Source organism: Petromyzon marinus, chromosome 79 (genome assembly GCF_048934315.1).
Source record: "Petromyzon marinus isolate PM22_M1 ecotype Great Lakes invasive population chromosome 79, UKy_Petmar_22M1.pri1.0, whole genome shotgun sequence".
In the NCBI taxonomy this organism is placed as follows: Eukaryota; Metazoa; Chordata; class Hyperoartia; order Petromyzontiformes; family Petromyzontidae; genus Petromyzon; species Petromyzon marinus.
Genome location: NC_133745.1, coordinates 23,121,894 through 23,149,439, shown reverse-complemented (window position 1 = coordinate 23,149,439; position 27,546 = coordinate 23,121,894). Strand labels below are relative to the sequence as shown.

General features: G+C 49.8%; 2 protein-coding genes across 2 annotated transcripts in view; one reads left to right on the top strand and one right to left on the bottom strand.

The window, feature by feature from the left end:
- The window catches only part of LOC142907476 (uncharacterized), a 478,656-nt gene that overhangs the window by 356,238 nt on the left and 94,872 nt on the right, over positions 1-27,546 (top strand). The window lies entirely within an intron of this gene.
- Positions 1-27,546, bottom strand: part of LOC142907473 (structural maintenance of chromosomes protein 5-like) — a 48,857-nt gene that overhangs the window by 5,068 nt on the left and 16,243 nt on the right. The window contains exons 6-9 of the mRNA XM_076057028.1: positions 13,435-13,589; positions 12,481-12,594; positions 11,132-11,232; positions 8,574-8,706 (exon numbers count right to left, since the gene is read on the bottom strand). Of these exons, the coding sequence (XP_075913143.1) occupies positions 8,574-8,706; positions 11,132-11,232; positions 12,481-12,594; positions 13,435-13,589 (503 nt within the window). The remainder of the gene's footprint in view (positions 1-8,573; positions 8,707-11,131; positions 11,233-12,480; positions 12,595-13,434; positions 13,590-27,546) is intronic.

Below are 27,546 nucleotides of genomic sequence, written 5' to 3'. Positions count from 1 at the left end.
ATACAGAGACACACACAGAGAGACAGAGAGACACACAGAGAGACACACAGAGACACACAGTGACACACAGTGAACACACACACAGTGAGTGACACACAGAGAGACACACAGAGAGACACACAGTGACACACAGTGAACACACACACACAGAGAGAGAGAGAGAGACACAGTGAGTGACACACAGAGAGACAGAGAGACACACAGAGACACACACAGAGACAGAGAGACACACAGAAAGACAGAGACACACAGACAGAGAGACACACAGTGACAGAGAGAGATGCACAGTGACACACAGTGAACACACACACACACAGACACACAGCGACACGCAGTGACACACAGTGAACACACACACAGAGAGACACACAGAGAGACACACAGTGAGACACACAGTGAGACACACAGAGACAGAGAGACACACAGTGACACACAGTGAACACACACACAGAGAGACACACAGTGAGTGACACACAGAGACAGAGAGACACACAGAGAGACACACAGAGACAGATAGACACACAGAGAGACACACAGAGAGACACACAGTGAACACACACACAGAGAGACACACAGAGAGACACACAGTGAACACACACACACAGAGACACACAGAGAGACACACAGTGAGACACACAGTGAGACACACAGAGACGCACAGTGACACACAGTGAACACACACACAGAGAGACACACAGTGAGTGATACACAGAGAGACACACAGAGATGGAGAGAAACACAGAGAGACACACAGAGACAGATAGACACACAGAGAGACACACAGAGACACACAGTGACACACAGTGAACACACACACAGAGAGACACACAGAGACACAGTGAGTGACACACAGTGAGACACACAGAGACAGAGAGACACACAGAGAGACACACAGAGACACACAGTGACACACAGTGAACACACACACAGAGAGACACACAGAGTGACACACAGTGAGTGACACACAGAGACACACACAGAGACAGAGAGACACACAGAGAGACACACAGTGAGTGACACACAGAGACACACACAGAGACAGAGAGACACACAGAGAGACACACACACACACACACAGAGACACACAGAGAGACACACAGAGACAGAGAGACACACAGAGAGACACACAGAGACACACAGTGACACACAGTGAACACACACACAGAGAGACACACAGTGAGTGACACAGAGTGACACACAGAGAGACACACAGGGAGACACACAGAGAGACAGAGAGACACAAAGAGACAGTGAGACACAGAGACACAAAGTGAGACAGAGAGACACACAGAGACAGTGAACACACGCAGAAAGACACACAGTGAGACACACAGAGACAGAGAGACACACAGAGAGACACAGAGACAGAGAGACACACAGAAAGACAGAGAGACACACAGACAGAGAGACACACAGAGACAGAGAGACCGTGAGACACACAGTGAAACACACAGAGAGACACAGAGAGACACACAGAGACACACAGAGAGACACAGAGAGACACAGAGAGACACACACAGAGAGACACACACAGAGAGACAGAGAGAGACAGAGAGAGACACAGAGACACAGAGAGACACACACAGAGACACACAGTGAGACACACAGTGAGACACACAGTGAGACACACAGAGAGAGACACACACACAGAGAGACACACAGAGAGAGAGATACAGAGACACACAGAGAGACAGAGACACACAGAGAGACAGAGACACACAGAAAGACAGAGAGACAGAGACACAGAGAGACACACAGAGAGACACACAGAGACAGAGAGACACACAGAGAGACAGAAACACACAGAGAGACAGACACACAGAGACACACAGAGACACACAGAGACAGAGAGACAGAGAGAGACACAGACAGACACAAAGAGAGACAGAGACACACAGAGACACACAGAGACAGAGAGACACACAGAGAGACAGAGACACACAGAGAGACACACAGAGAGACACACAGAGAGACACACAGAGAGACAGAGAGACAGAGAGAGACACAGACAGACACAAAGAGAGACAGAGACACACAGAGACAGAGAGACACACAGAGAGACAGAGAGACACACAGAGAGACAGAGACACACAGAGAGACACACAGAGAGACACACAGAGAGACACACAGAGAGACAGAGACAGACAGAGACAGAGAGACACACAGAGAGAGACACAGACAGACACAAAGAGAGACACAGACACACAGAGAGACACAAAGAGAGACAGAGAGACACACAGAGAGACAGAGAGACAGAGACACACAGAGATACACACAGAGAGACAGACAGAGAGACACAAAGACAGAGAGATACACAGAAAGACAGAGAGACACACAGACAGACAGAGAGACACACAGAGACAGAGAGACAGTGAGACACACAGTGAAACACACAGAGAGACACACAGTGAGACACACAGAGACAGAGAGACACACAGAGACACACAGAGAGACACACAAAGAGACACAGAGAGACACACAGAGAGACGCACACAGAGAGACAGAGAGAGACACACAGAGAGACACACAGAGAGACACACAGTGAGACACACAGAGAGAGACACAGAGAGAGACACACAGAGAGAGAAAGAGACACACAGAGAGTTAGAGACACACAGAGAGACAGAGACACACAGAGAGACAGAGACACACAGAAAGACAGAGAGACAAAGACACAGAGAGACACACAGAGAGACACACAGAGAGAGACACAGTGAGACACACAGTGAGACACACAGAGAGAGACACAGAGAGAGACACACAGAGACACACACAGAGAGAGAAAGAGACAGAGACACACAGAGAGACAGAGACACACAGAGAGACAGAGACACACAGAGAGACAGAGACACACGGAGAGACAGAGACACAGAGAGACACACAGAGAGACACACAGAGAGACACACACACACAGAGATACACAGAGAGACACACAGAGAGATACACAGAGAGACACACAGAGAGACACACAGAGAGACACACAGAGACAGAGACACACAGAGAGAGACACAGACAGACACAAAGAGAGACAGAGACACACAGAGACAGAGAGACACACATAGAGACAGAGACACACAGAGACAGAGAGACACACAGAGAGACAGAGACACACAGAGAGACACAGAGAGACGCACAGAGAGACACACAGAGAGACACGCAGAGAGACACACAGAGAGACAGAGACAGAGAGACACACAGAGAGAGACACAGACAGACACAAAGAGAGACAGAGACACACAGAGACAGAGAGACACACAGAGAGACAGAGACACACAGAGACAGAGAGACACACAGAGAGACAGAGACACACAGACAGACACACAGAGAGACACACAGGGAGACACAAACAGAGACACGCAGAGAGACACACAGAGAGACAGAGACAGAGAGACACACAGAGAGACACAGACACATAGAGAGAGACAGAGAGACACACACAGAGACAGAGAGACACACAGAGAGACACACAGAGAGACACACAGAGACACACAGTGACACACAGTGAACACACACACACAGAGACACAGTGAGTGACACACAGTGAGACACACAGAGACAGAGAGACACACAGTGACACACAGTGAACACACACACAGAGAGACACACACAGAGACACACAGAGAGACACACAGAGACAGAGAGACACACAGAGAGACACACAGAGACACACAGTGACACACAGTGAACACACACACAGAGAGACACACAGTGAGTGACACACAGAGTGACACACAGAGAGACACACAGGGAGACACACAGAGAGACAGAGAGACACAAAGAGACAGTGAGACACACAGAGACACAAAGTGAGACAGAGAGACACACAGAGACAGTGAACACACACAGAAAGACACACAGTGAGACACACAGAGACAGAGCGACACACAGAGAGACACAGAGACAGAGAGACACACAGAGACAGAGAGACAGTGAGACACACAGTGAAACACACAGAGAGACACACAGTGAGACACACAGAGAGACACAGAGAGACACACAGAGACACACAGAGAGACACAGAGAGACACACACAGAGAGACACACACAGAGAGACAGAGAGAGACACAGAGAGACACATAGACACAGAGAGACACACACAGAGACACACAGTGAGACACACAGAGACAGAGACACAGAGAGACACACAGAGAGACACACAGAGACAGAGAGACACACAGAGAGACAGAGACACACAGAGAGACAGAGACACACAGGGAGACAGAGAGACACACAGAGAGACAGAGAGACACACAGAGAGACACAAAGGGAGACAGAGAGACACACAGAGACAGACACACAGAGACACACAGAGACACACAGAGACAGAGAGACAGAGAGAGACACAGACAGACACAAAGAGAGACAGAGACACACAGAGACACACAGAGACAGAGAGACACACAGAGAGACAGAGAGACACACAGAGAGACAGAGACACACAGAGAGACAGAGACACACAGAGAGACACACAGAGAGACACACAGAGAGACAGAGACAGACAGAGACAGAGAGACACACATAGAGAGACACAGACAGACACAAAGAGAGACACAGAGAGACAGAGAGACACAAAGAGAGACAGTGAGACACACAGAGACAGTGAGACACACAGAGACAGAGAGACACACAGAGAGACACAAAGACAGAGAGATACACAGAAAGACAGAGAGACACACAGACAGAGAGACACACAGAGACAGAGAGACAGTGAGACACACAGTGAAACACACAGAGAGACACACAGTGAGACACACAGAGACAGAGAGACACACAGAGACACACAGAGAGACACACAAAGAGACACAGAGAGACATACAGAGAGACGCACACAGAGAGACAGAGAGAGACACACAGAGAGACACACAGAGAGACACACAGAGAGAGAAAGAGACACACAGAGAGATAGAGACACACAGAGAGACAGAGACACACAGAGAGACAGAGACACACAGAAAGACAGAGAGACAAAGACACAGAGAGACACACAGAGAGACACACAGAGAGAGACACAGTGAGACACACAGTGAGACACACAGAGAGAGACACAGAGAGAGACACACAGAGACACACACAGAGAGAGAAAGAGACAGAGACACACAGAGAGACAGAGACACACAGAGAGACAGAGACACACAGAGAGACAGAGACACACAGAGAGACAGAGACACAGAGAGACACACAGAGAGACACACAGAGAGACACACACACAGAGAGATACACAGAGAGACACACAGAGAGACACACAGAGACAGAGACACACAGAGAGACAGAGACACACAGAGAGACACACAGAGAGACACACAGAGACAGAGACACACAGAGAGAGACACAGACAGACACAAAGAGAGACAGAGACACACAGAGACAGAGAGACACACATAGAGACAGAGACACACAGAGACAGAGACACACACAGAGAGACAGAGACACACAGAGAGACACAGAGAGACGCACAGAGAGACACACAGAGAGACACGCAGAGAGACACACAGAGAGACAGAGACAGAGAGACACACAGAGAGAGACACAGACAGACACAAAGAGAGACAGAGACACACAGAGACAGAGAGACACACAGAGAGACAGAGACACACAGAGACAGAGAGACACACAGAGAGACAGAGACACACAGACAGACACATAGAGAGACACACAGGGAGACACAAACAGAGACACGCAGAGAGACACACAGAGAGACAGAGACAGAGAGACACACAGAGAGACACAGACACATAGAGAGAGACAGAGAGACACACACAGAGACAGAGAGACACACAGAGAGACACACAGAGAGACACACAGAGAGACACACAGACAGACACAAAGAGAAACAGAGAGAAACAGAGAGACACAGACACAGAGAGAGAGAGACAGAGAGACACACACAGAGACAGAGACACACAGAGAGACACAGAGAGACAGAGATACACACACAGAGACAGAGAGTCACACACAGAGACAGAGACACAGATACACACAGAGAGACACAGAGAGACAGAGATACACACACAGAGACAGAGAGACACACACAGAGACAGAGAGACACACACAGAGACAGAGACACACAGACACACAGTGAAACACACAGAGAGACACACAGTGAGACACACAGAGACAGAGACACACAGAGACAGAGATACACACACAGAGACAGAGAGTCACACACAGAGACAGAGACACAGAGACACACAGAGAGAGACAAAGACAGACACAAAGAGAGACACAGACACACACAGAGAGACAGAGAGACACACACAGAGACAGAGACAGAGACACACAGAGAGACACACAGAGACAGAGACACACAGAGAGACACAGACACACACAGAGAGACACACACAGAGACAGAGAGACAGACACACAGAGAGACACACACAGAGACACAGAGACCCACACAGAGAGACAGAGACAGAGAGACAAACACACAGAGAGACACACACAGAGACAGAGAGACACACACAGAGACAGACACACAGAGAGACACACACACAGACACAGAGAGACAGAGATACACACACAGAGACAGAGAGCCACACACAGAGACACAGAGACACAGACACACACAGAGACACACAGAGAGACAGAGAGACAGACACACACAGAGACACACAGAGAGACACAGAGAGACACAGAGAGACACAGACACACACAGAGAGACACACACAGAGACAGAGAGACAGACACACAGAGAGACACACACAGAGACAGAGAGACACACACAGAGACAGAGACACACATAGAGACACAGAGAGACAGAGATACACACAGAGACAGAGAGCCACACACAGAGACAGAGACACAGAGACACACACAGAGACACAGAGACACAGACACACACAGAGACACACAGAGAGACAGAGAGACAGACACACAGAGAGACAGACACACAGAGACACACAGAGAGACACACAGAGACAGAGACAGAGAGCCAGAGATACACACAGAGACAGAGAGACACACAGAGAGACAGAGACACACAGAGACAGAGAGACACAGACACACACAGAGACAGAGAGACACACAGAGACAGAGAGACACACAGAGATACACAAAGACAGACACACACAGAGAGACACACAGAGACAGAGACACAGAGACACACAGAGACACACAGAGAGACAGACACACAGAGAGAAACACACAGAGACAGAGACACACAGAGAGACAGAGAGACAGACACACACAGAGACAGACACACAGAGAGACACACACAGAGACACAGAGAGACAGAGATACACACACAGAGACAGAGAGCCACACACAGAGACAGAGACACAGAGACACACACAGAGACACAGAGACACAGACACACACAGAGACACACAGAGAGACAGAGAGACAGACACACAGAGAGACAGACACACAGAGACACACAGAGAGACACACAGAGACAGAGACACAGAGAGACAGAGATACACACAGAGACAGAGAGACACAGAGAGAGACAGAGACACACAGAGACAGAGAGACACAGACACACAGAGACAGAGAGACACAGACACACACACAGAGAGACAGAGACACACAGAGACAGAGAGACACACAGAGATACACAAAGACAGACACACAGAGAGACACACAGAGACAGAGACACAGAGACACACACAGAGACAGAGACACAGAGACACACAGAGAGACAAAGAGACAGACACACAGAGACACAGAGACACACAGAGAGACAGAGACAGAGAGACAGACACACAGAGAGACACACACAGAGACAGAGAGACACACACAGAGACAGAGACACAGAGACACACATAGAGACACAGAGAGACAGAGATACACACACAGAGACAGAGAGCCACACACAGAGACAGAGACACAGAGACACAGACCCACACAGAGAGACAGAGACAGAGATACACACACAGAGACACACAGAGAGACACACAGAGACAGAGACACACACAGAGACAGAGACACAGAGACAGAGACACAGAGACACACAGAGATACACAAAGACAGACACACAGAGAGACACACACAGAGACAGAGACAGAGAGACACACAGAGAGACAGACACACAGAGAGACACAGAGACACACAGAGAGACACAGAGAGACAGAGAGACACACACAGAAACAGACACACACACAGAGCCACACAGAGAGACACAGAGAGACACACAGAGAGACAGAGACACAGAGACACATAGAGACACAGAGAGACAGAAATACACACACAGAGACACACAGAGAGACACAGAGACAGAGAGACAGACTCACAGAGAGCCACACACAGAGACAGAGACACAGAGACACACACAGACACACACAGAGACACAGACACACACAGAGACACAGAGACACACAGACAGACAGACACACAGAGAGACACACACAGAGAGACAGAGACACAGAGAGAGACAGACACACAGAGAGACACACACAGAGAGACAGAGACACACAGAGAGACACACACAGAGACACAGACACACACAGAGACACAGAGACACACAGAGAGACAGACACACAGAGAGACACACACAGAGAGACAGAGACACACAGAGAGACAGACACACAGAGAGACACACACAGAGACACAGAGAGACACACAGAGAGACAGGGTACCTTCTCCAGGTTTTCTGTAGTTGTCTCTGTCCCGACAGGGACATCGTGGACGTGATACTGCTCACAGAGGAAGCTCATAACCAGAGCCGGTGCATCGAAGAGCTCCCGCAAGTAGGAGGAGAATCCGTAGGGTCTGCGGGGAGAGAGACACGGGGGGAGAGAGACACGGGGAGAGAGACACGGGGAGAAAGAGACACGGGGAGAGAGACACGGGGGGAGAGACACGGGGGGAGAGACACGGGTTGACGGGGAGAGAGACACGTGGGGAGAGAGAGACACGGGGGGGGAGAGACACGGGGGGAGAGACACGGGGAGAGAGAGACACGGGGGGAGAGAGACACGGGGGGAGAGACACGGGGGGAGAGACACGGGGAGGGAGACACGGGGGAGAGACACGGGGGGAGACACGGGGAGAGAGACACGGGGAGAAAGAGACACGGGGGGAGAGACACGGGGGGAGAGAGACACGGGGTGAGAGACACGGGGGGAGAGACATGGGGGGAGAGACACGGGTTGACGGGGAGAGAGACACGTGGGGAGAGAGAGACACGGGGAGAGAGAGACATGGGGAGAAAGAGACACGGGGAGAGAGAGACACGGGGAGAGAGAGACATGGGGAGAGAGAGACACGGGGAGGGAGAGACACGGGGGGAGAGACACGGGGGGAGAGACACGGGGAGGGAGACACGGGGGAGAGACACGGGGGGAGACACGGGGAGGGAGACACGGGGAGAGAGAGACACGGGGAGGGAGAGACACGGGGAGAGAGAGAGACACGGGGAGAGAGAGACACGGGTTGACGGGGAGAGAGACACGTGGGGAGAGAGACGCGGGGAGAGAGAGACACGGGGAGAGAGAGACACGGGGAGAGAGAGACGCGGGGAGAGAGAGACACGGGGAGAGAGAGAGACGCGGGGAGAGAGAGACACGGGGAGAGAGACACGGGGGGAGAGACAGGGAGACACGGCGGGAGAGAGACACGGGTTGACGGGGAGAGACACACGGGGAGAGAGAGACACCGGGAGAGAGAGACACGGGGAGAGAGACACACGAGGAGAGAGACACGGGGAGAGAGAGACACGGGGAGAGAGAAACACGGGGAGAGAGACACATGGGGAGAGAGAGAGACACGGGGAGAGAGACACGTGGAGACAATGGAGAGAGAGACACACGGGGAGAGAGAGACACACGGGGAGAGAGAGACACACGGGGAGAGAGAGACACACGGGGAGAGAGACACGGCGAGAGAGAGACACGGGGAGAGAGACACACGGAGAGAGAGAGAGAGACACGGGGAGAGAGACACGTGGAGACAATGGAGAGAGAGACACACGGGGAGAGAGAGACACACGGGGAGAGAGAGAGAGACACGGGGAGAGAGAGAGACACGGGGAGAGAGACACGAGGGAGAGAGACACGGGGTGAGAGACACGAGGAGAGAGAGAGACACACGGGGAGAGAGAGAGAGACACGGGTAGAGAGAGAGACACGGGGAGAGAGACACGGGGTGAGAGAGAGACACACGGTAAGAGAGACACACGGTGAGAGAGAGAGACACGTGGAGACAATGGGGACAGAGACACGGGGAGAGAGAGACACGGAGAGACACGGGGAGAGAGACACACGGGGAGACAATGGGGAGAGAGAGACACGGGGAGAGAGACACACGGTGAGAGACACACACGAGGGAGAGAGACACACGGTGAGAGAAAGAGACACGGTGAGAGAGACACGGAGAGAGAGACACGGTGAGAGAGACACACGGTGAGAGAGACACACGGTGAGAGAGAGACACGGTGAGAGAGACACGTGGAGACAATGGGGACAGAGACACAGTGGGAGAGAGACACGGGGAGAGAGACACACGGTGAGAGAGAGACACGGTGAGAGAGAGACACACGGAGAGAGACACAGAGAGAGAGAGACACACGGGGAGAGAGAGACACACGGGGAGAGAGAGACACACGGTGAGAGAGAGACACGGAGAGAGAGACACGGGGAGAGAGAGACACAGAGAGAGAGAGACACGGGGAGAGAGAGACACACGGTGAGAGAGAGACACGGGGAGAGAGAGACACAGAGAGAGAGAGACACGGTGAGAGAGAGACACGGTGAGAGAGAGACACACGGTGAGAGAGAGACACACAGTGAGAGAGACACGGTGAGAGAGAGACACACGGTGAGAGAGACACACGGGGAGAGAGAGAGACACGGTGAGAGAGAGACACGGTGAGAGAGAGAGACACGGTGAGAGAGAGACACGGTGAGAGAGAGACACGGTGAGAGAGACACACGGAGAGAGACACACGGTGAGAGAGACACACGGTGAGAGAGACACACAGAGAGAAAGACACACGGTGAGAGAGAGACACGGTGAGAGAGACACGTGGAGACAATGGGGACAGAGACACAGTGGGAGAGAGACACGGGGAGAGAGACACACGGGGAGAGAGAGACACACGGGGAGAGAGACACGTGGAGACAATGGGGACAGAGACACGGTGAGACAGAGAGACTCTAGACCACCACTCCGTTACTGCCCCAGCGTGGCCACTCACGGCCGTGAGAGCTGCGAGAGAGGGATCTGTGGGCGGAAGTCTTCAGACTTTCTCGCAGGTGCTCGGACCGCGTTCACCTTCAGCTTTTGCTCATCTCTCATCTGCACACGCAGATGAGAGAGGGAGATAACAGAGAGAGATACACACAAAGTTAGTGAAACATGGCGAAACGGTATACACAGGACCTCCACCCGCTTGCCCACCCACTCACTCACTCAACCACCCACTCACTCACCCACTCACTCACTCACTCACCCACTCACTCACTCACCCATTCACTCACTCACTCACCACTCACTCACCCAACCACCCACTCACTCAGTCACTCACTCACCCACTCACTCACCCACTCACTCAACCACCCACTCACTCACCCACTCACTCAATCACCCACTCACTCACTCACCCACTCACCCACCCACTCACTCACCCACTCACTCACCCACTCACCCACTCACCCACCCACCCACTCACTCACCCACCCACTCACGTACACACCCCATCCACTCAACCACCCACCCACCTACTCAGCCAGCTATCCACCCACCTACTCAGCCAGCCACCCACCCACCTACTCAGCCAGCCACCCTCCCATCCATCCACCCACCCACTCATGTACCCACCCACCCATCCACCCACCCACCCTTCCACCCACCCACCCATGCACCCACCCGTCCACCCACTCAGCCACCCACCCAGCCACCCACCCATCCACTCAGTCACCCACTCCACCCACCAATCGACCTACCCACCAATCGATCCACCCATCAATCCACCCACCCACCCACCCACTCACTCACGTACCCATCCCACCCACTCAGCCACCCACTCACCCACCCGCTCACCCACCCACCCGCTCACCCACCCACCCGCCCAACCGCTCACCCGCCCACCCACTCACCCGCTCACCCACCCACCCGCTCACCCACCCACCCGCTCACCCACCCACTCACTCACTCACTCACCCACTCACCCACCCACCCACCCACTCACTCACTCACCCACTCACTCACTCACTCACCCACTCACCCACCCACCCACCCACTCACCCACTCACTCACCCACTCACTCACCCACTCACCCACACACTCACCCACCCACTCACCCACCCACCCATCCGCTCACCCGCTCACCCACTCACCCACCCACTCACCCACTCACTCACCCACTCACCCACACACTCACCCACCCACTCACCCACCCACTCACCCACCCACTCACCCACTCACCCACTCACCCACCCACCCACTCACCCACCCACCCACCCACCCACCCGCTCACCCACCCATCCGCTCACCCACTCACCCACCCGCTCACTCACTCACCCGCTCACCCGCTCACCCACTCACCACTCTGAGGAAGGTCTCCATGTCTTCTCTGGTCTCGAACACGAAGGCACGGAGGTCATTGGCTGAGATGTGGTTCTCCAGGTAGCGAGCCGCAAGATCATCGCGTGGGGTGAGCTGACATCACAACCACCGCCATCGTCATCATCACCATCATCACCGTCATCACAACAATTGTCATCATCACAACCACCACCACCATCATCATCATAACCATCATCATATCATCATCGGCAGCATCATCATCGCAACCACCATCATCATGATCCTCATCATAAGCATCATCATTTCATCGTCATCGGCAGCATCATCATCACAACCACCGCCATCGTCATCATAACCATCATCACCATCATCACAACAATTGTCATCATCACAACCACCATCGTCATCATAACCATCATCATATCATCATCGTCATCGGCAGCATCATCATCGCAACCACCATCATCATGATCCTCATCATAAGCATCATCATATCATCATCGTCATCAGCAGCATCATCATCATCATCACAATCACCATCATCACAACCATCATCATCATCATCATCAAAACCACCATCATCACAACCACCATCATCATCAAAACCACCATCATCACAACCACCACCATCATCATCATCATCACTGTATCACCCACGTCCCTGAGTGATACTGTATGGCACAGTGCGACCATACTTCACCGAGGGATACAGTATGGTACAGTGCGACCACACGTCACGGGTACAGTATGGTACAGTACGTCCACTCGCCAGGGATACAGTATGGCACAGTACGTCCACTCGCCACGGATACATCACGGTACAGTACGGCCAAGCTTCGCGCGTACAGTACGGCACAGTACGGCACAGTACGGCACAGTACGGCACAGTACGGCACAACCACGCTCCAGCCATCATGCACGGCGGGCACAGCGCGACCGTTCACCACGGCACACCCCGGCGCTGGACTTCACCATGAGGGCGATGGGCTCGTGGACCAAGCCCCGGAAGCGGTGCCGGTTGGCCGCCAACCACCGGGACGCCTCCGCCGAGTGCGGTGAGCGACGGGAGAGTCGGTCGGCACGCTGACCCACGGCGTCCTGAACACGGCGAGCATCGCACTCCAGGCCTAGGGAGGAGGGAGATGATGCACAGGGTGGGCGGGTGGGTGAGTGAGTGGGTGGGTGAGTGGGTGGGTGAGTGGGTGGGTGGGTGGGTGAGTGGGTGAGTGGGTGGGTGGGTGAGTGGGTGGGTGGGTGAGTGGGTGGGTGAGTGGGTGGGTGAGTGAGTGGGTGAGTGAGTGGGTGAGTGGGTGGGTGAGTGAGTGGGTGAGTGAGTGAGTGGGTGGGTGGGCGGGTGGGTGAGTGGGTGGGTGGGTGGGTGCGTGGGTGGGTGAGTGGGTGAGTAGGTGAGTGAGTGGGTGGGTGGGTGGGTGGGTGAGTGGGTGGGTGAGTGGGTGGGTGGGTGAGTGGGTGGGTGGGTGGGTGAGTGAGTGGGTGGGTGGGTGGGTGAGTGGGTGAGTGGGTGGGTGAGTGGGTGAGTGAGTGGATGAGTGGGTGGGTGGGTGAGTGAGTGAGTGGGTGGGTGGGTGGGTGAGTGAGTGGGTGAGTGGGTGAGTGGGTGGGTGAGTGCGTGGGTGGGTGGGTGGGTCGGTGAGTGGGTGAGTGAGTGGGTGAGTGGGTGGGTGGGTCGGTGAGTGGGTGAGTGAGTGGGTGGGTGCGTGGGTGGGTGAGTGGGTGAGTGGGTAAGCGGGTGGGTAGATCAGTGAGTGAGTGGGTGAGAGGGGGGGGTAAGTGGGTGGGTGAGTGAGTGGGTGAGTGGTTGGGTGGGTAAATGGGTGGGTGAGTGGGTGGGTGGGTCGATCGGTGGGTGAGCGAGTGAGTGAGTGGGTAGGTGGGTGAGTGGGTGGGTAAGTGATTGAAAGGGTGGGTGGGTGGGTGAGTGAGTGGGTGGTTGAGTGGGTAAGTGGGTGAATGAGTTGGTGAGTGAGTGGGTGAGTAGATGAATGAGTAGATGAGTGAGTAGATGAGTGAGTGGTGAGTGTTCCAGCCCCGTTCTAAAACAGCTCTAACCCTGTTCCAACTCCCACTCCCACTCTACACTAACTCCACACTAACTCCACACTAACTCCACACTAACTCCACTCTAACTCCACACTAACACCACACTAACTCCACACTAACTCCACACTAACTCCACACTAACTCCACTCTAACTCCACACTAACTCCACACTAACTCCACTCTAACTCCACACCAACTCCACACTAACTCCACACTAACTCCACACTAACTCCACACTAACTCCACACTAACTCCACTCTAACTCCACACTAACTCCACTCTAACTCCACACTAACTCCACACTAACTCCACTCTAACTCCACTCTAACTCCACACTAACTCCACACTAACTCCACTCTAACTCCACACTAACTCCACACTAACTCCACACTAACTCCACACTAACTCCACACTAACTCCACACTAACGTCACACTAACTCCACTCTAACTCCACACACTAACTCCACACTAACTCGACACTAACTCCACTCTAACTCCACACTAACTCCACACCAACTCTACACTAACTCTACACCAACTCCACACTAACTCCACACTAACTCCACACTAACTCCACTCTAACTCCACACTAACTCCACACTAACTCCACACTAACTCTACACTAACTCCACTCTAACTCTACACTAACTCCACACTAACTCCACACTAACTCCACACTAACTCTACACTAACTCCACTCTAACTCCACACTAACTCCACACTAACTCTACACCAACACCACACTAACTCCACACTAACTTTACACTAACTCCACACTAACTCCACACTAACTCCACTCTAACTCCACTCTAACTCCACACTAACTCCACACTAACTCCACACTAACTCCACACTAACTCCACTAACTCCACTCTAACTCCACACTAACTCTACACTAACTCCACACTAACTCCACACTAACTCCACACTAACTCCACTCTAACTCCACACTAACGCCACACTAACTCTACTCTAACTCCACATTAACTCCACATTAACTCCATACTAACTCCACACTAACTCTACACTAACTCTACACTAACTCTACACTAACTCCACACTAACTCCACACTAACTCTACACTAACTCTACACTAACTCCACACTAACTCCACTAACTCTACACTAACTCTACACTAACTCCACACTAACTCTACTCTAACTCCACTAACTCCACTAACTCCACACTAACTCCACACTAACTCTACACTAACTCTACACTAACTCCACACTAACTCCACTAACTCTACACTAACTCTACACTAACTCCACACTAACTCCACACTAACTCCACACTAACTCCACTCTAACTCCACTCTAACTCCACTCTAACTCCACTCTAACTCCACACTAACTCCACTCCAACTCCACACTAACTCCACACTAACTCCACACTAACTCCACACTAACTCTACACTAACTCCACACTAACTCCACACTAACTCCACACTAACTCCACACTAACTCCACTCTAACTCTACACTAACTCCACACTAACTCTACACTAACTCCACACTAACTCTACACTAACTCCACACTAACTCCACACTAACTCCACACTAACTCCACACTAACTCTACACTAACTCCACACTAACTCCACACTAACTCCACTCTAACTCCACACTAACTCTACACTAACTCCACTCTAACTCCACACTAACACCACACTAACTCCACACTAACTCCACTCTAACTCCACACTAACACCACACTAACTCCACACTAACACCACACTAACTCCACACTAACTCTACACTAACTCTACACTAACTCTACACTAACTCCACACTAACTCCACACTAACTCCACTCTAACTCCACACTAACTCCACACTAACTCTACACTAACTCCACACTAACTCCACACTAACTCTACACTAACTCCACACTAACACCACACTAACTCCACACCAACTCCACACTAACTCCACACTAACTCCACACTAACTCCACACTAACTCCACACTAACTCCACTCTAACTCCACACTAACTCTACACTAACTCTACACTAACTCTACACTAACTCTACACTAACTCCACACTAACTCTACACTAACTCCACACTAACTCCACACTAACTCCACACTAACTCCACACTAACTCCACACTAACTCCACACTAACTCCACACTAACTCCACTCTAACTCCACACTAACTCCACACTAACTCCACTCTAACTCCACACTAACACCACACTAACTCCACACTAACACCACACTAACTCCACACTAACTCCACTCCAACTCTACACTAACTCTATACAAACTCCACTCTAACTCCACACTAACACCACACTAACTCCACACTAACACCACACTAACTCCACACTAACTCCACTCCAACTCTACACTAACTCTATACAAACTCCACTCTAACTCCACACTAACTCCACACTAACTCTACACTAACTCTATACAAACTCCACTCTAACTCCACACTAACTCCACTCTAACTCCACACTAACTCCACACCAACTCTACACTAACTCTACACCAACTCCACACTAACTCCACACTAACTCCACACTAACTCCACTCTAACTCCACACTAACTCCACACTAACTCCACACTAACTCCACTCTAACACCACTCTAACACCACACTAATTCCACACTAACTCCACACTAACTCCACTCTAACTCCACACTAACTCCACTCTAACTCCACACTAACTCCACTCTAACTCCACACTAACTCCACACTAACTCCACACTAACTCCACTCTAACTCCACACTAACTCCACACTAACTCCACACTAACTCCACACTAACTCCACTCTAACTCCACACTAACTCCACTCTAACTCCACACTAACTCCACACTAACTCCACTCTAACACCACTCTAACACCACACTAATTCCACACTAACTCCACACTAACTCCACTCTAACTCCACACTAACTCCACTCTAACTCCACACTAACTCCACTCTAACTCCACACTAACTCCACACTAACTCCACACTAACTCCACTCTAACTCCACACTAACTCCACACTAACTCCACTCTAACTCCACACTAACTCCACACTAACTCCACTCTAACTCCACTCTAACTCCACACTAACTCTACACTAACTCCATACTAACACCACACTAACACCACACTAACTCCACTCTAACTACACACTAACTCTACACTAACTCCATACTAACTCTACACTAACTCCACACTAACTCCACTCTAACTCCACACTAACTCCACGCTAACTCCACACTAACTCCACTCTAACTCCACTCTAACTCCACACTAACTCCACACTAACTCCACACTAACTCCACACTAACTCCACACTAACTCCACTCTAACTCCACACTAACTCCACACTAACACCACTCTAACACCACACTAACTCCACACTAACTCCACACTAACTCCACTCTAACTCCACTCTCACTCCACACTAACTCCACACTAACTCCACACTAACTCCACACTAACTCCACACTAACGCCACACTAACGCCACACTAACTCCACACTAACTCCACACTAACTCCACTCTAACTCCACTCTAACTCCATACTAACTCTACACTAACTCCACACTAACTCCACACTAACTCCACACTAACTCCACGCTAACTCCACACTAACTCTACACTAACTCCACTCTAACTCCACACTAACTCCACACTAACTCCACACTAACTCCACACTAACACCACTCTAACTCCACACTAACTCCACACTAACACCACACTAACTCCACACTAACTCCACACTAACTCCACACTAACTCCACTCCAACTCCACACTAACTCCACACTAACTCCACACTAACTCCACTCTAACTCCACACTAACTCCACACTAACTCCACTCCAACTCCACTCCAACTCCACTCTAACTCCACTCTAACTCCACACTAACTCCACACTAACACCACACTAACTCCACACTAACTCTACACTAACTCCACACTAACACCACACTAACTCCACTATAACTCCACTCTAACTCCACACTAACTCCACTCTAACTCCACTCTAACTCCACACTAACTCCACACTAACTCTACACTAACTCCACACTAACTCCACACCAACTCTACACTAACTCTACACCAACTCCACACTAACTCCACACTAACTCCACACTAACTCCACTCTAACTCCACACTAACTCCACACTAATTCCACACTAACTCCACTCTAACACCACTCTAACACCACACTAATTCCACACTAACTCCACACTAACTCCACTCTAACTCCACACTAACTCCACTCTAACTCCACACTAACTCCACTCTAACTCCACACTAACTCCACACTAACTCCACACTAACTCCACTCTAACTCCACACTAACTCCACACTAACTCCACACTAACTCCACACTAACTCCACACTAACTCCACTCTAACTCCACACTAACTCCACACAAACTCCACTCTAACTCCACACTAACTCCACACTAACTCCACTCTAACTCCACTCTAACTCCACACTAACTCCACTCTAACTCCACACTAACTCTACACTAACTCCACTCTAACTCCACACTAACTCCACACTAACTCCACACTAACTCCACACTAACTCCACACTAACTCCACTCTAACTCCACTCTAACACCACTCTAACACCACTCTAACACCACACTAATTCCACACTAACTCCACACTAACTCCACTCTAACTCCACACTAACTCCACTCTAACTCCACACTAACTCCACACTAACTCCACACTAACACCACTCTAAAACCACACTAACACCACACTAACTCCACACTAACACCACACTAACTCCACACTAACTCCACACGAACACCACACTAACTCCACACTAACTCCACTCCAACTCCACACTAACTCCACACTAACTCTACACTAACTCCACACTAACTCCAATCTAACTCCACACTAACTCCACACTAACTCCACACTAACTCCACACTAACTCCACACAAACTCCACACTAACTCCACACTAACTCCACTCTAACTCCACTCTAACTCCACACTAACTCCACTCTAACTCCACTCTAACTCCACACTAACTCCACACTAACTCCACACTAACTCCACACTAACTCCACTCTAACTCCACACTAACTCCACACTAACTCCACTCTAACTCCACTCTAACTCCACACTAACTCCACTCTAACTACACACTAACTCTACACTAACTCCATACTAACTCTACACTAACTCCACACTAACTCCACTCTAACTCCACACTAACTCCACGCTAACTCCACACTAACTCCACTCTAACTCCACTCTAACTCCACACTAACTCCACACTAACTCCACACTAACTCCACACTAACTCCACACTAACTCCACTCTAACTCCACACTAACTCCACACTAACTCCACACTAACTCCACACTAACTCCACACTAACTCCACACTAACTCCACTCTAACTCCACACTAACTCCACACTAACTCCACACTAACTTCACACTAACTCCACTCTAACTCCACTCTAACTCCACACTAACTCCACACTAACTCTACACTAACTCTACACTAACTCTACACTAACTCTACACTAACTCCACACAAACTCCACTCTAACTCCACACTAACACCACTCTAACTTCACACTAACTCCACTCTAACTCCACTCTAACTCCACACTAACTCCACTCTAACTCCACACTAACTCCACACTAACTCCACTCTAACACCACTCTAACACCACACTAATTCCACACTAACTCCACACTAACTCCACTCTAACTCCACACTAACTCCACTCTAACTCCACACTAACTCCACACTAACTCCACACTAACACCACTCTAAAACCACACTAACACCACACTAACTCCACTCTAACTCCACACTAACTCCACACTAACTCCACACGAACACCACACTAACTCCACACTAACTCCACTCCAACTCCACACTAACTCCACACTAACTCTACACTAACTCCACACTAACTCCAATCTAACTCCACACTAACTCCACACTAACTCCACACTAACTCCACACAAACTCCACACTAACTCCACACTAACTCCACTCTAACTCCACTCTAACTCCACACTAACTCCACTCTAACTCCACTCTAACTCCACACTAACTCCACACTAACTCCACTCTAACTCCACACTAACTCCACACTAACTCCACTCTAACTCCACTCTAACTCCACACTAACTCCACTCTAACTACACACTAACTCTACACTAACTCCATACTAACTCTACACTAACTCCACACTAACTCCACTCTAACTCCACACTAACTCCACGCTAACTCCACACTAACTCCACTCTAACTCCACTCTAACTCCACACTAACTCCACACTAACTCCACACTAACTCCACACTAACTCCACACTAACTCCACTCTAACTCCACACTAACTCCACACTAACACCACTCTAACACCACACTAACTCCACACTAACTCCACACTAACTCCACTCTAACTCCACACTAACTCCACACTAACTCCACACTAACTCCACACTAATTCCACTCTAACTCCACTCTCACTCCACACTAACTCCACACTAACTCCACACTAACTCCACACTAACTCCACACTAACGCCACACTAACGCCACACTAACGCCACACTAACTCCACACTAACTCCACTCTAACTCCACTCTAACTCCATACTAACTCTACACTAACTCCACACTAACTCCACACTAACTCCACACTAACTCCACGCTAACTCCACACTAACTCTACACTAACTCCACTCTAACTCCACACTAACTCCACACTAACTCCACACTAACTCCACACTAACTCCACACTAACGCCACACTAACACCACACTAACACCACACCAACACCACACTAACTCCACACTAACTCCACACTAACACCACTGTAACACCACACTAACTCCACCCTAACTCTACACACTAACTCTACACACTAACTCCACTCTAACTCCACTCTAACTCCATACTAACTCTACACTAACTCCACACTAACTCCACTCTAACTCCACACTAACTCCACGCTAACTCCACACTAACTCCACTCTAACTCCACTCTAACTCCACACTAACTCCACACTAACTCCACACTAACTCCACACTAACTCCACACTAACTCCACTCTAACTCCACACTAACTCCACACTAACACCACTCTAACACCACACTAACTCCACACTAACTCCACACTAACTCCACACTAACTCCACACTAACACCACACTAACACCACACTAACTCCACTCTAACTCCACACTAATTCCACTCTAACTCCACTCTCACTCCACACTAACTCCACACTAACTCCACACTAACTCCACACTAACTCCACACTAACGCCACACTAACGCCACACTAACTCTACACACTAACTCTACACACTAACTCCACTCTAACTCCACTCTAACTCCATACTAACTCTACACTAACTCCACACTAACTCCACTCTAACTCCACACTAACTCCACACTAACTCCACTCTAACTCCACTCTAACTCCACACTAACTCCACACTAACTCCACACTAACTCCACACTAACTCCACTCTAACTCCACACTAACTCCACACTAACACCACTCTAACACCACACTAACTCCACACTAACTCCACACTAACTCCACTATAACTCCACTCTAACTCCACACTAACTCCACACTAACACCACACTAACTCCACTCTAACTCCACACTAATTCCACTCTAACTCCACTCTCACTCCACACTAACTCCACACTAACTCCACACTAACTCCACACTAACGCCACACTAACGCCACACTAACTCCACACTAACTCCACACTAACTCCACACTAACTCCACTATAACTCCACTCTAACACCACACTAATTCCACACTAACTACACACTAACTCCACTCTAACTCCACACTAACTCCACTCTAACTCCACACTAACTCCACACTAACTCCACTCTAACACCACTCTAACACCACACTAATTCCACACTAACTCCACACTAACTCCACTCTAACTCCACACTAACTCCACTCTAACTCCACACTAACTCCACACTAACTCCACACTAACTCCACTCTAACTCCACACTAACTCCACACTAACTCCACACTAACTCCACACTAACTCCACTCTAACTCCACACTAACTCCACTCCAACTCCACACTAACTCCACACTAACTCCACACTAACTCCACTCTAACTCCACACTAACTCCACACTAACTCCACTCTAACTCCACACTAACTCCACACTAACTCCACTCCAACTCCACACTAACTCCACACTAACTCCACACTAACTCCACACTAACTCCACACTAACTTCACACTAACTCCACACTAACTCCACACTAACTCCACACTAACTCCACACTAACTCCACACTAACTCCACACTAACTCTACACTAACTCCACACTAACTCCACTCTAACTCCACTCTAACTCCACTCTAACTCCACACTAACTCCACACTAACTCCACACTAACTCCACTCCAACACCACACCAACACCACTCCAACACCACTCCAACACCACTCCAACACCACACCACCACCACTCCAACACCACACCAACACCACACCGACACCACTCCGACACCACACCGACACCACACCACTACCACACCACCACCACACCAACACCACACCAACACCACTCCAACACCACTCCAACACCACTCCAACACCACACCAACACCACTCCAACACCACTCCAACACCACACCAACACCACACCAACACCACACCAACACCACACCAACACCACACCAACTCCACTCCAACACCACTCCAAGACCACTCCAACACCACACCAACACCACACCAACACCACACCAACACCACACCAACACCACACCAACACCACACCAACACCACTCCAACACCACTCCAACACCACACCAACACCACACCAACACCACACCAACACCACACCAACACCACACCAACACCACACCAACACCACTCCAACACCACTCCAAGACCACTCCAACACCACACCAACACCACACCAACACCACTCCAACACCACTCCAACACCACTCCAACACCACACCAACACCACACCAACACCACACCAACACCACTCCAACACCACACCAACACCACACCAACACCACTCCAACACCACTCCAACACCACTCCAACACCACACCAACACCACACCAACACCACTCCAACACCACTCCAACACCACACCAACACCACACCAACTCCACTCCAACACCACTCCAACACCACACCAACACCACACCAACTCCACACCAACACCACTCCAACACCACTCCAACACCACACCAACACCACACCAACACCACTCCAACACCACTCCAACACCACACCAACACCACACCAACTCCACTCCAACACCACTCCAACACCACACGAACACCACACTAACTCCACACTAACTCCACTCCAACTCCACACTAACTCCACACTAACTCTACACTAACTCCACACTAACTCTACACTAACTCCACTCTAACTCCACACTAACTCCACACTAACTCCACACTAACACCACTGTAACACCACACTAACTCCACCCTAACTCTACACACTAACTTCACACTAACACCACTAACACCACACTAACTCTACACACTAACACCACACTAACACCACACTAACACCACTGTAACACCACTGTAACACCACACTAACTCCACAAACTAACGCCACACTAACACCACACTAACACCACACCAACACCACACTAACTCCACACTAACTCCACACTAACACCACTGTAACACCACACTAACTCCACCCTAACTCTACACACTAACTCTACACACTAACTCCACTCTAACTCCACTCTAACTCCACACTAACTCCACGCTAACTCCACACTAACTCCACTCTAACTCCACTCTAACTCCACACTAACTCCACACTAACTCCACACTAACTCCACACTAACTCCACACTAACTCCACTATAACTCCACTCTAACTCCACACTAACTCCACACTAACACCACACTAACTCCACTCTAACTCCACACTAATTCCACTCTAACTCCACTCTCACTCCACACTAACTCCACACTAACTCCACACTAACTCCACACTAACTCCACACTAACGCCACACTAACGCCACACTAACACCACACTAACTCCACACTAACTCCACACTAACTCCACTATAACTCCACTCTAACTCCACACTAACTCCACACTAACACCACACTAACTCCACTCTAACTCCACACTAATTCCACTCTAACTCCACTCTCACTCCACACTAACTCCACACTAACTCCACACTAACTCCACACTAACTCCACACTAACGCCACACTAACGCCACACTAACTCCACACTAACTCCACACTAACTCCACACTAACTCCACACTAACACCACACTAACGCCACACTAACTCCACACTAACTCCACACTAACACCACACTAACTCTACACTAACTCTACACTAACTCCACACTAACTCTACACTAACTCCACACTAACCCCACACAAACTCCACTCTAACTCCACTCTAACTCCACACTAACTCCACACTAACTCCACACTAACTCCACTCTAACTCCACACTAACTCCACAATAACTCCACAATAACTCCACTCTAACTCCACACTAACTTCACACTAACTCCACTCTAACTCCACTCTAACTCCACACTAACTCCACTCTAACTCCACACTAACTCCACACTAACTCCACTCTAACACCACTCTAACACCACACTAATTCCACACTAACTCCACACTAACTCCACTCTAACTCCACACTAACTCCACACTAACTCCACACTAACGCCACACTAACTCCACACTAACTCCACTCTAACTCCACACTAACTCCACACTAACTCCACACTAACTCCACACTAACTCTACACTAACTCCACACTAACTCCACACTAACTCCACTCTAACTCCACACTAACTCCACACAAACTCCACTCTAACTCCACACTAACTCCACACTAACTCCACTCTAACTCCACTCTAACTCCACACTAACTCCACTCTAACTCCACACTAACTCTACACTAACTCCACACTAACTCCACACTAACTCCACACTAACTCTACACTAACTCCACACTAACACCACACTAACTCTACACTAACTCCACTCTAACTCCACACTAACTCCACTAACTCCACACTAACTCTACACTAACTCCACACTAACTCTACACAAACTCCACTCTAACTCCACACTAACTCCACACTAACTCCACTCTAACTCTACACTAACTCCACTCTAACTCCACACTAACTCCACACTAACACCACTGTAACACCACACTAACTCCACCCTAACTCTACACACTAACTTCACACTAACACCACTAACACCACACTAACTCTACACACTAACACCACACTAACACCACACTAACACCACTGTAACACCACTGTAACACCACACTAACTCCACAAACTAACGCCACACTAACACCACACTAACACCACACCAACACCACACTAACTCCACACTAACTCCACACTAACACCACTGTAACACCACACTAACTCCACCCTAACTCTACACACTAACTCTACACACTAACTCCACTCTAACTCCACTCTAACTCCACTCTAACTCCACTCTAACTCCACACTAACTCCACACTAACTCCACACTAACTCCACACTAACTCCACTCTAACTCCACACTAACTCCACACTAACTCCACACTAACTCCACACTAACTCCACACTAACAATCCACACTAACTCCACACTAACTCCACTCTAACTCCACACTAACTCCACACTAACTCCACACTAACTCCACACTAACTCTACACTAACACCACTCTAACTCTACACTAACTCTACACTAACTCCACACTAACTCCACACTAACTCCACACTAACTCTACACTAACTCTACACTAACTCCACACTAACTCCACACTAACTCCACTCTAACTCCACACAAACTCCACACAACTCCACACTAACTCCACACTAACTCCACACTAACTCCACACTAACTCCACTCTAACTCCACTCTAACTTCACACTAACTCCACACTAACTCCACACTAACTCCACACTAACTCCACACTAACACCACTCTAACTCCACACTAACTCCACACTAACTCCACTCTAACTCCACACTAACTCCACTCTAACTCACACTAACTCCACACTAACTCCACACTAACACCACACTAACACCACACTAACTCCACACTAACTCCACACTAACTCCACTCTAACTCCACACTAACTCCACTCTAACTCCACACTAACACCACACTAACTCCACACTAACTCCACTCTAACTCCACTCTAACTCCACTCTAACTCCACTCTACTCCACACTAACTCTACACTAACACCACACTAACACCACTCTAACACCACACTAACACCACTCTAACACCACACTAACTCTACACACTAACACCACACTAACACCACTGTAACACCACACTAACTCCACACTAACTCCACACTAACTCCACACTAACTCCACACTAACTCCACTCTAACTCCACTCTAACTCCACACTAACTCCACACTAACTCTACACTAACTCCACACTAACTCCACTCTAACTCCACACTAACTCCACACTAACTCCACTCTAACTCCACACTAACTCCACACTAACTCACACTAACTCCACACTAACACCACACTAACTCCACACCAACACCACACCAACACCACTCTAACACCACTCAACACAAACTCCACCACCACCCAACACCACACCAACACCACACCAACACCACACCAACACCACTCCAACACCACTCCACCACCACACCACCTCCACACCACCACCACACCACCACCACACCAACACCAACACCACACCAACACCACTCTAACTCCACACTAACTCTACACTAACTCCACTCTAACTCTCCACACTAACACCACACTAACAACACACCACCACCACACCAACACCACACCAACTCCACACCACTACCACACCACACCACACCACCACCACACCAACACCACACCAACACCACACCAACTCCACTCCAACACCACACTAACTCTACACACTAACACCACTCCAACACCACACTACCTCCACACCACCACCACACCAACACCACTCCAACACCACACCACTACCACACCAACACCACACCACCACCACTCCAAC